We start from the raw sequence: 12,741 nt of genomic DNA, 5'->3' as shown, positions 1-12,741 counted from the left end.
TTAAATAATTTACTAAATCACATACAAATATAGATGACGCTGCGCTGTTGGCATTAAAATGTTAAATCTTGTACGATGGTACGGAACCCTTCGTGTGCGAGTCCGACTCGCACTTGATCGGTTTTTAAGTAAATCAATATCATCATCATCATCATTAAAATCAACCCATCGCAGGCTCACAACTGAGGACGAGTCACCTCTCAGAATGAAAAGGGTTTGGCCATGATGTTTTTGTTTTTAGCTTAGTATGCAATGACGGGAATCCACTAGTAAAAACTTTGAATTTATTTTTATGGGATGTTCACCTGGATAGCCTTAATTCAGACTTCAGACAAGTATCTATTACCTAGGTACACTTGAGCAGGTAAATTAGTACAATAACGTTAGCCATAAAATGCTAATGCTAACATAATATCAATGCTAATCGTAAGCACAAAGACCGAGCGGGGAATCCTGTCACGATTCTGTGAAGCATAACAAAAAAACAAGTATTCTACTAATGTTTTATGGGTTCCTTACCTCATCTACCTAAAAAGGTAAAATATCCATTGAAATAAAATGCTCAAGAAATGAAATAAGTGCTTCAAATGCGGCCCGAAAAATATCAGCCAAAAAGCTTATTTCAAATTACTCAAATTATTAGACTTTTTTTTTAGGCTTAGCAGCTAAGTTTTATTTTAAAATAAATATTTTTGTTGTCATTTGAAAAATTCGAATATTTGAAATTTACTGTCGATGACAAGAGGTCTTAAATATAAATATTTTGCAATCGTTATTAAACTCTATGTTCAAGTGTTAGTAATAAGGTTTATAATAAACTGAAGAAGTAAGTATTATAAAACTTTTTTCTACATTTCGTAATAAGAATACATACACATGGTACATGTGTATAATTCAGTCAGTCTTTACCTTTTGTGTATATATTTGCAGTTGGGAGATAATTTATACAACAAAATAATTACACGTATCCTTTCAACGTACGGAACCCTCGGTGCGCGAGTTCGACTCGCACTTGGCCGCTTTTATAATACACGGACTTTTCGGGTAGATATTAAAGAGTTAGCAAATATTGTCGCAGTTGTCATTTCCCACACGACACCAATTTTAAACTAATCCTGAATACTGGTACGATCACGATATCAGTTTTCAGCAAATAAATATACAAAGTCAAAGTCAAATAATTTATTCAAAATGGGTTATAAATTACACATTTTGATGGTCAGTTGTTGAATTTGTAACATACTTAAGTAACTAATTCATTCGCATGGATTTAGGTTTTCTGAAAACCCCGTAGAAAGAATAAACCCGAGAAAAACGCGCCTAGCCCTAGTTGCCACTATCCAGGCTTTCTACTATACCCATGCAATGGCTTTACGTGAATCCACATCACTTTTAGGCCTTTATAACGGAAAATACTAAAGTTTTAAAAATAACTTTGAAACACATCTTTTGTAGCGAAATCCAAGAGCGCCCGAGGGTGAGCCGAGGCGTCCTCTGAGGCGAAAGGGCATCGTGTGCCGTTCCGTTACGACATCCCTTTCATAATAATATCTTTGATGTCTTTGATCTGCCGTTTGCATTGGTATTCAACGTTCATAACAAGGTCAAGGACAAACCCAACACAAAAGCACCGCGCCCGAGGGTGAGCCGGGGCGTCCTCTGAGGCGAAAGGGCATAGTGTGCCGGTCGGTTAACACATCCCCTCTCATAATGTTATCTTTGATGTCTTTGATCTGCCGTTTGGTATTCAACGTTCATAACAAGGTCAGGGGCAAATGTAGCAGAAATTTGGCACGCGGAAGTCATGTCTAACCTCTACGGCACGTAGGTACGGTCTACGGTAGGTACTACGCGCCAGAATTTGTCTGGTGAGAGGCTTCGACCGTGACAAATAACCATGCGGCGTAATCGTATCAGAGCACTAAATTTTCGCCTCATCGGCACGGGCAGGTCTAACCTCTGCGGTAGGTTCTATTTTTTTTATTTTTTGGTTTATCATGATGACTAAAATTTCCCCTCCAACTAAGCGTAAAGCTTGTGCTAGGAGTACGTCCAACAATAGTGCAACGGGTGGAATTTGAACCGTCGCCCTTTCGGATTTCAGTCTTCTCCCTTAACCGTTGAGCTATCGGGCGATTAAATATTGTGTCTCTACGCGGACTACTAGGAGCGGAAATCTGAATTTATCGGTCGGAGGCTTCAATCAATCAATCAGCCAGTAGGGCGATTGTCTAAAACCTGCATCAATCATTATAACAATCTCAATTGTTCTGATTGGCTGAATTTGTGCGATTCTTGTTGCAACAATGCATTGTGGCCAATAGTGAGCGAGCATTAACCAATCAGAGATGATTGCGATCGTGACATTGTAGCTGTCAAACAACCGCGGTAGGGCCACTGTTTGCGTCCATAGGCCTTCCCAAGAGCGCGCCACCACACACGATCCTCTGCCTTCGTCATCCACCCACTTCCCGCTACCTTCTTAAGGTCGTCAGTCCAGCGGGTTGGAGGTCGTCCCACACTGCGCTTGCCTATACGCGGTCTCCACTGCAGAACACGTCTGCCCCATCGGCCATCGGTTCTGCGGCAGACGTGCCCTGCCCACTGTCACTTCAGCTGGCTAATTCGTTGAGCTATGTCAGTCACTTTGGTTCCCCGACGGATTTCTTCGTTACGTAACGTTCTTCGTCCGCTTTCATTTATTTCCGCAAATTATTGTAATTTTATTAGAATGAATGAAATTCCCAAAATTCGCAGCGCTATTATATCAAAAAACATTTTCGGTCATTAATCTTGATGTTCTATTTCTTGTAGCAATAAATTATCTAGAAATAGCTCCAGCCATGATTCACCACGCCCGCGGCAAGTAAAACAAAACAAAAACAAACATTAAATCGCTAAGCGGTGTACGCAAATCTGCTGTGTCAGCTAAGTCCAGGCTAACTCCAAGCTAAGTCCATAAGCGGATTAGACTAGACTGGACTTTAGTTGCTAAGCGCTACAAAACGCTACAAGGCATAAGTGAAGTGGTATACTTACCTGTGGTATAAATGTCCGAGGCATTTTCATCATGTTCTATGACTAGAATAAATTATCTATAGAAATAGCTCTAGCGATTATTGACCACACCCGCGGCAAATAAAACAGAACAAAAACAAACAGTAATTCGCTAAGCGGTGTACGCAAATCTGCTGTGTCAGCTAAGTCCAGGCTAAGTCCAGCTAAGTCCAGGCTAAGTCCAGCTAAGTCCATAAGCAGATTGGGCGGGCCTGGACTTTAGTTGTTAAGCGCTACACGGTATAAATGAAGTATCTAATGAATATCCGAGACATTGTTTAAGCTTCTTTCCTTCTTCTTCTATACTCTATCATCGTCATCATGATCAACCCATCGTCAGCTCACTATAGAGAGCGCGGGTCTCCTCTCAGAGTGAGAAGGGTTTTGGCCATAGTCTACCACGCTGCTGGCCAAGTGCGGATTGGCAGACTTCACACACCTTTGAGAAAATTATGGAGAACTCTCAGGCATGCAGGTATCCTCACGATGTTTTCCTTCACCGTTAAAGCAAGTGATATTTTAATTACTTAAAAACGCACATAACTCCGAAAAGTTAGAGCTGCGTGCCCGGGATAGAACCCCCGACCTCCGATTGGAAGACGGACGTCCTAACCACTAGGCTACCACAGCTTCTATACTCTATACTAATATTATAAAGAAGTTTGTTTGAAGAAGGTATAGTACCTCTGGAAGTATATTACGCGCAAGAAAGTAATGTTCATCGACCTTTAGAAGGAGATAGCAGATTTGTAGAGAGTTGTCTCTGTCGTTGAGACCGACAAAACGTCATATAGGTATGAGTGACAGAGAAAACGCTCTACAAAGCCGAAATGTCATTCTAGAAGCCGATGTACAATTACATTACTTTCTGCCGCGTACTGTAGATGCTCTGGCTGAGATCTATAGATCGCACTTTGGCTTTGCTTAGACTTAAGAGTGAGTTATAACGAGATAGATTTATGTGAGAGATATAGCTCTGTCTCGTTTTCACTCTGTCTTAAGTCTAAGCTTGACTTAGCTTAGAGTGCTCTCTATAGATCTCACCCTCAGAACCGAAGTCACAAGCCTTATTACGGCAGGTATTCACAAATTAGCTTCTTTTACTTGTCCCACACATAGCAAATGGAAGGCGTATTATTTCGCCAACGACTCGGCTTCCTAAATCGACGTCAATGACCGTACTATTCTGTCTCATTAGCATTATTGGATGACATTCCATAGAAACCAGACAAATTCCTAAATTTTTTCATGATTATTCAAAGATATTTTTGCGGTTGAAAAAGGGGCTGAATCTTAAATGTAACTAAAGCTGGAGGCAGACTTGTAACATTTTGGTGTAATGTATCGAGTTTTTGTAACTCAAACCAAAGACTGGCTTGTAATGTAACATTCGCGGCGAGCGTCGCGTGCTACACGCGACTGTCGGGTTTTTTGCGAATTCCCTTTGAGTGTTACATTACAATTCAGTGCTAGCTACTTCATCGCTAGAGCAAGTCAAAAATGAACCATCACTTGAGCCATCATCACTTTCGGCCGCGTACTGCAGACAAGCTCGCCTCGAATGGTACACTACAAACGGTACAAGTCAGTCTCCAGCTTAAAGCCCTGCGGCCTAACGATGACCCAGCTAAGCTTGGAGAGATAGAATAGGTACGTCATAGGTGCGAAACTTTTCCTTATTTACATTACATTACCATAATTAGGTACGTAAATCGCCTCCGCTGAAAACCCAGCAAGACAATAACATACAAAATACAAATTATAGAATGTGACAATGCAACTTATAAAATAGAGCTTTACCTGTTGTTCCTTAGACCGTAGACTAAATAAATAAATAAATAAAATAAAATGTTTTTATTTCGACCAACAAGGATCATATTGGTGTTAGTAATTACACGAAACTTAAACCTATTTGTTAGTAAAAAATCTATAACTATAATATTTATATAACTATTTAAATTAGGACAGGATCGATTTGCCAGCACGTGAATCATACAACAGTGATTCAAGTACTGGCAGTCGATCCTGTCAGAAAATACCTTCGGGAGGCCGTTGGGGCTGGACCGGACTCTACGCAACAGGGATGTGCACCGCGCAGTCTACATGCGCCTCGGCGAACATCCCTGACGCGCTGCAGAATCTGGGCAGCCCCATCAGCATCCTAAAGACTTATCTTCATATGTTTTAGAGTCTCCTACTTTGTTGTTTCTCTGTCTGTCTATCGTGTCCGTCAAGAAAACCTATAGGGTACTTCTCGTTGACGTAGAATCATGAAAGGCAGGTAGCCTAGTTTTTTAGCACAAGCAAAGGAAAAACCGAAAATCGTGAATTTGTGGTTACATAAAAAAATTAAAATGTGGTTCACGAAAAAATTAGGTGGTAAGTAATTTATGGATAGCGCAGTCCTAATCGTATCGAAATCCGTTTCGATATGTTCCGCAATTTTCGATATGTATTTAAAAATTATTTAGAAATTTCCTTGAAGCGTAGGTGAAAACACTATCATAAAAATATGAATACGAAGAAATTAATTTATTTTATTGGCAAAAACGTTTATGGTTTTGCGCAAAATACCTAACTGGTTTATACGCTTTACAACTTGTTAGGGTATACCCAAGTTGTCGGTGTGAGGAACGCTAAAACTCATTTTGAATGGATTTTACTTTTAATTGGGGACTTTTAAAAGCCTTTAGGGACTTCCGTCGTGCCTTGTACTTAAGGGGGCTCAGGACGGTGCTTTCTTCATACAAACGTAGGAGAGGGTAATTACTACATTATTTGATACTGTACTTACGCCCAAAACTAAGTATTATATCGATTAATCTCGTCATTATCTAGGTTTATTGATATATGAAACATTGAAAAAAATATTGATTTTAAAGTTACGAGCCTCAAAAGATTCCTATTTTAACACTAAATTTATGACAACTTTAGGCGTAAATAAATAAGATTAGAGGTATGAAAATTCTAAAGAAATTTAACATTAGACATAGTTTATTTATTCATTAGTTGAAATAACTATACTTTACAAACATGGACTCAGTAGTTTTTTCTCAAAAATACTTTTCCTAAACCCTTGATTTCGGTGAAAATCATCGTGCCTCTCACCATTCTCATACAATGTCAAGTGAAAAGCAAACAGGTTCGGTCGAGCGTACTGCGTCACCTTAATAACTTGTGTACTGTATCGCGTAATTACTGCCTACGTACGGAAAAATCTCATATACTTACCTACTTAATTATATTTTGCGAAATTGGTGCAATTACTTAAGGTTTAAGACTACAATTACTTAGTATGAGGATTATACCCACTATATGAATGTGGTTCCCAGCACTGTAGGTTATGTAAAGGCATAAACTACAATAATTATTACGTTGTCTATTTTTAAACTGATACTGATTTAATGAATGCACTTTGCTTAAATAGCGATTTTTTCCTATCTGTAATAGTTTTAATGGAAATATTAAAGTACATTAGAAAAAAAATTGCTTAAATCGCCTAGGCTAATATGGTGCGTGAGACCTTTAAAAAACATGCTTAGTGATCTTTTTTTTTAATATATAAAATTCAAAGTCCTGACTGACTGACTGACTTACAACGCACAGCATAAACCGCTGGTCCTAGAGCCATGAAATTTTGAGGGTGTGTTCTTTGTAAAGAGCAGGTATCCACTAAGAAAGGATTTTTCGAAATTCCACCCCTAAGTGTGTTAAATAGGGGATGAAAGTTTGTATGAGAGTTCGTCATTTTTCAAGTTATTTGCTATTTTATTTGCATGAAAAATGAAGAAATACGTGTTCCAGGATTTTTGGAAATTCAACCCTCAACTCGATTTTCTAAATTCCACCCGAGCGAAGCCGGGGCGGGTGAGCTAGTATAGCTATAAAATATCAAATTCAAATTCAAATTCAAATTCAAATTTCTTTATTGCGAATATGGGTAAACAGTGCAGATATTACAAAACAAAAAGGTACAGCCAAATTCTGCCTATTAGCATGCAATATGTTATGACTTATGATATACCGAACAACGTGTACATAGTTTTGATAAAATTAGTCAAATTAAATACTTAGTCACAAAAAAATACAAATTTAAATGATAATGTTACAAATGTCAAAAATTAAAATAAAACTAAAATTTCTCTACAAGGTAATCATTAATCGAATAATATGTCTTTTCTAACAATAGTTTTTTCAATTTTATCTTAAATAAAGGAAGTTCTCGTGTCTCAATTATATGTTTGGGCAAGTGATTATACAAGAGTGGCCCAGTGGCAAAAAAACTTTTGAAGAAATGAGCGGTTCTACTAGGAGGGTGCCGCAGTTTAAGCACATGCCTTTTACTATTGAAGTTTTCATATAAATTCAAGTTTTGTTTAATAAAAATGATAGTCTCATAAATATATATACATGGCATGGTCAAAATATTATATTTCTTAAAATAGGGTTTACAACTGTCCGTCATTTTTAATCTAAATATTGCCCTTAAACATTTCTTTTGCGCTTTGAATGCAGCCTCTTTTTCTGTAGAATTACCCCAGAATATAATGCAATATCTCAACAGTGAGGCGACATATCCATGGTAAACCGTTAATAGTGTCGAAACATCAACCGTTTTACCCAACATATAAAGCGCATAGGAGAATTGGCTCAACTTAGTGCAAATATGAGTTATATGCTCTTTCCAATTTAGATTACAATTAATATTCAGTCCTAAAAATTTCGTTACATTTACTTCGTTGATAGGTTTGCCCTTATAATTTATATCCAAAGCACGCGACATTTTCTCTCTTAGTCTAAAAGTCATGATGTTGGTTTTATCTAAGTTAATTTTAAGTTTGTTACAATCCAGCCAATTTATGATTTTGTCTATGGTTAAGTTAATATTACTTTTAAGGTCGTCTATGTTTTTGTTTGCAAATATCACAGTACTATCATCCGCAAATAATACCATGTTATGGTGAGTCACATGTTTCGGTAGATCATTGATATAGATGATAAATAGTAAAGGACCCAAGATACTGCCTTGAGGTACGCCGCGCTGAATTACTCTCGACTGTGAATGGTAATTAATTTGCTTTTTATTTTTCCAGCAGACTGCAGAAATCTGAGTTATCCGCAATAATTTGGGTTATGTTTTGCGCACCGGACTTTCCACAAATAAAACTAAATTGTGTTTGGAACGACGCCGATTAAGAAATTGAGGAAACGTGTCATCAGAGAGATACGCGGTTAGAGTAGAGGAGGACGAATGTGATTGTCGGCCAATTTATCTGCCGAAATAGTGGGATGTTGTTCGCGGTCGATGTTCGGGAACTGTGCCGAGTTAGTACCCCAATTAGTCATTATACTGACGAAAAAACAGAACAAAATAAATATTTAAGGGGGCTGGCTCCCGTACAACAAACGTGAAGTTTTATCGCTGCGACTCGCATTTGGCCGGTTTATTAGTATTGTATTTGTTGTTATAGCGGCAACAGAAAGAAAATTTAAACTCTCTATCACGGTTCATGACATACAGCCTGGTGACAGACGGACGGACATCGGAGTCTTAGGGCGGGAACCATTTTACCCCTTGGGTACGGAACCCTAAAAAATAAATAAGTTATTTACAAACCAAAGATTTGTGTAATGTAGGCAGGCCTTGTGGCACAGGGGTCTTATTTTGACAAAGACTAATTTTCAAACTGGAAACTTTAGGGAAACTGAAACAATAATTTGTCACCCACATTTTGTAATTTATTATGCCTGTAGCTGTCCTCAAAAGTCGATCGATCTCGGGGCCTAGCACGAAACTTTGACAAAAGGGTCACGCCACCTTCACGAGGATATAACTCTGCATTATTATTGTAAACGAATGATTCCCGTGACTTCGTCCGCGTTTTTAGGGTTCCGGACCTCAAAAGGAAAAACGGAACCCTTATAGAATCACTTTGTCGTCTGTCTGTCTGTCTGTCAAGAAACCTACAGGCTACCTACTTCCCGTTGACCTAGAATCATGAAATTTGGCAGATAGGTAGGTCTTATAGCAGACATCATACAAAAAAAATTAAATTGTGGTCATGAACTACTAATTAGTATTTTCAAGAGGTTTCCTGTGAAATGGTGCATTCTAAAACAGATTTTTATTTATTTTTAGGCATAATTGTTTTTGATTCTTCTTCTCAGACCTGGGCGCGTTTGGAACTCTCGTAGCTTTAGTTTTAAGTTTGCGTAATAATTATCACCACTATATCTTACAAATCTAACACCAGACCATCAAAAAGAGTAATTTATTACCTATTTTGAATAAATCATTTGACTTTGACTTTGATTTATAGTGCAAAATGTCGATAAAATACGATTGTAGTATGGAATCCTCAGTGCGCGAGTTTGACTCGCACTGGGTCGGTTTTTTAACATAAAAATAGAGTAATTTCTGCGGGAAAATATATTTTTAAAATGAATAATGATTTCGAGCCCCATAAACTACCTCTATACAACACATCATATCATTTTATTACTACAGTCCAAGACCCAATTCCAACATAACTAGAAAACTAACAAACTACTCCGCCTGGACAGAGGTAAACTTAGGAAGGTGGTGGGACTCATAACAGGGCATAGCCCACCAAACAAACACCGTCTCGTTATAGGTGTCACCGACAGTCCTCTGTGCAGGGCCTGCATGGAGGTCGATGAAACACCGACGCACGTGCTTCTAGAGTGCACGGGCGTAGCAGAACAACGCGAACGCCATTTGGGTTCCCCTACCTCACTCCATGAAGCCCTCTGCAACCTGGGCGGTCTACTTGGCTTCTGGAGCGAGCTTGGATGGCTGGAGTGAGCACTTCAACAGGGAGGGGCAATGCACGCACAACAGAGGGAAACGTTTAAGTGCGGAAACCAGCCCAGAGCAAAGAAGAAGAAGACCCTATTCCAAAAAGTTTGTCTGGGATCGTACCTTGGGCCCCCTAAGAGGAAGGCCCACGTCTTAACTACTATAAGCAATCACTGCTTTTTATGCAATGTGCTGCCACAGATTTATATGGCAATATAAAGTAGATAAGATAAATACACTGTAGTTAGTGTATATTTTAATATTATAAACATTTGTCTTATCTAACAGAATAAAGAAAAAAATAGCAAGAACAATCAATGTGATTGACCTTTCTGCTTCCTGGTCACATGATAATTGTGGTACCTACTTAAAAAAATGTGTGCAGTCGGTGTACAGTTCTAGTGTAAACTGCACTGCAAACGCACCATCTGTCCGCAGTTGTGTCATCATCATCAAACGATAGAAGTCCACAGCTGGACATAGATCTTTTGTAGGGACTTCCACACGCAACGGTCTTGCGCTACCTGAATCCAACGGCTCTGATATCGTCCATCCACCTAGTGGGGGGTCTTCCAAGACTGCATCTTCCAGTGCGAGGTCGCCATTCCAGCACCTTGGGACCCCAACGTCTATCGGTTTTACCAACTATGTGCCCTGCCTATTGCCACTTCAGCTTCGCAACCCATTGAGCTTTGTCGGTTACTCTAGTTCTCCTGCTGATCTCCTCATTTCTGATTTGATCATGTAGATTGTAGAGAAACTTCAAGCATAGGTCTCCATGGCCCGCTGAGTGACTCTGAGGCTTCTTATGAGGCCCATAGTTAGCGACCTCTGGTTGTGTCAACTAGAATCTAACTGCAATATTTTGAAATATTTTGGTTAGAGTTAAAGAGATAGAAATAGTGTTTATACAATTTGGTCTTAAATCTGTTTTGTTCTAACACATTCAACCAATAACTTAGTGTGCAAATTGTTCTAGTACATTATCATAGTAGAATGTGAAAATTTACAATCAATAACATCAATCAATAATATCATCAAGAACCTCTACTTATGATAGTAATCTAGAAGGAGACATGTATTCTTAAGATGGCTCGTGGGATAAAGTATGAGTTGCGGGCGAGTGACAGCAACATTGAGAGCCCTGATTTATACATCAACTGTCATCCTCCCGTAAGTAACCCACACCTTATCTAACCAGCAGTATCAGTATAACTATATACCTATCTATTGTACTTAAGTAATCTAAAGCCAGGTTACCTACTTAATTTTTTTGGGAAACAAATTGTCAAGTTTTTCTCAATCAATGGAATTTGATTAACCTTGAAAGACTTGCAAGTAATTTGTACTTGAACACTCGTAAAAGTACTTAAAAATTATATTAACTTGTTACTTAATTATGTACTAGCAATTTTATTTAAAATTCCATACTTAAATAAGTGATTCACCACATTTTATTGTATAGCTATTAATGGATTTAGGTCATTTTTAACAATATTTTTGGTGTAACTGTTTGTTATTCCAATGGAATTTTAATTCAATGAGACATTAATTAAAAAACACAAAAGTTTACGATTGCTTAATTGTTCAATAGGTCGTAAACCAGTCCCAAAGTTGAATCAACTATACCAAATTAAGTTTCGAGGACATCTACAAAAGCAGTAGGTACTTACGGCCATCACCATTTCGAAGGGATACTTATGTACCCTCACAGGAGAAACGTATTCCTGGACCATGATTACAAAGTTTAACAACTGTCTATAAAGAAAAAAAGGATCGTGATCCTTGCCCCAAATATTATTTACACCACAGTCATATTGCTCCAGAGTTCACTTGTAAAATTATTCGTTTTATATTTTATAAAGTTTTCCTAAGGTTTCCCTTCACTCTTATTACAAGACACGAAAATAAACGAGTACATAAATGTCAATTAATGCGCGATAAACACAACGAACGCCAACCACACAAAATGGATTGGTTAATTAATCGAACTGAAGTTAGCTTACGAAAACGAATTCCTACAAATGTCAACTCGTTTGACATTTGCATTGACTACCTACCTCATACCTACCTACCTTTGCTATGGAATTGCCATTACCATAATTACTATTTATACCAATATATAGTAGTCCATCTCATCCTTTTTACTTAAATTATACAAAAAGTTGTGTTTATTTAATTTATTCTCGTAAAATAAAATTATAGAAACATTTAAGAGAATCAAAAAGAACCCTTTTTTATAAAAATTAAAAGGTGTGCTTAACTTTATCATTTCGCATTTTGTCTGTCAAAAAAGGTAGAAAAAAAGTTAAGATCCTTTACTGTAACGCGGAAGTATTTCGACTCTCGAATTTGCAATGAGTAAATAATTATTTCCTAGGTCATTGCGAATTTGGTTTGGTTTGGTGAGACGTAAAATCTTGTACTACGGGTACTGTAAATCGAAAGTGAAATAGGTAGGTAGTCGCCGAGGGTCTTTTAGTGGTCTTAAATGTGGGCGCCACTTGCGTTCTTGTATAAACACCATGTACTGTACATTGTACTGCAAGGAAAAAATATTGATATTTAGATATTTTAAAATTATTAAAAACACTCCTAAATCATGATAATATGAAATATCGAGTATTTATTTATCCGTTTATAGGTATTGAAGTGCACGTAGAACACTATAAAAATGTTAAATTAATGAAATTAGGGATTCTATTAAATAAACTTTTAAATCTAAATTAAAAGTAGATACTTAAAAAATATTAAATTAAAACATACAAATAAGCCTTACCAACTTAAAATTAAATGTCGTCAAAAAGTCCGCCCCTGGTTGCCCCCCAGCCAAAGGTACCCATTAAGCTGACACCATTGCCACG

General features: G+C 37.7%; 1 protein-coding gene across 1 annotated transcript in view; it reads right to left on the bottom strand.

Moving 5' to 3' along the window:
* Positions 1–11,844, bottom strand: part of retm (real-time) — a 73,682-nt gene extending 61,838 nt beyond the window's left edge. The window contains exon 1 of the mRNA XM_034976444.2: positions 11,551–11,844. Within this exon, the coding sequence (XP_034832335.1) occupies positions 11,551–11,613 (63 nt within the window). The 5' untranslated portion in view covers positions 11,614–11,844. The remainder of the gene's footprint in view (positions 1–11,550) is intronic.
* Positions 11,845–12,741: the final 897 nt, after the last annotated feature.

The sequence above is a fragment of the Maniola hyperantus genome, chromosome 15 (genome assembly GCF_902806685.2).
Source record: "Maniola hyperantus chromosome 15, iAphHyp1.2, whole genome shotgun sequence".
Lineage (NCBI taxonomy): Eukaryota > Metazoa > Arthropoda > Insecta > Lepidoptera > Nymphalidae > Maniola > Maniola hyperantus.
This window is presented reverse-complemented; position numbering and strand designations above follow the sequence as displayed.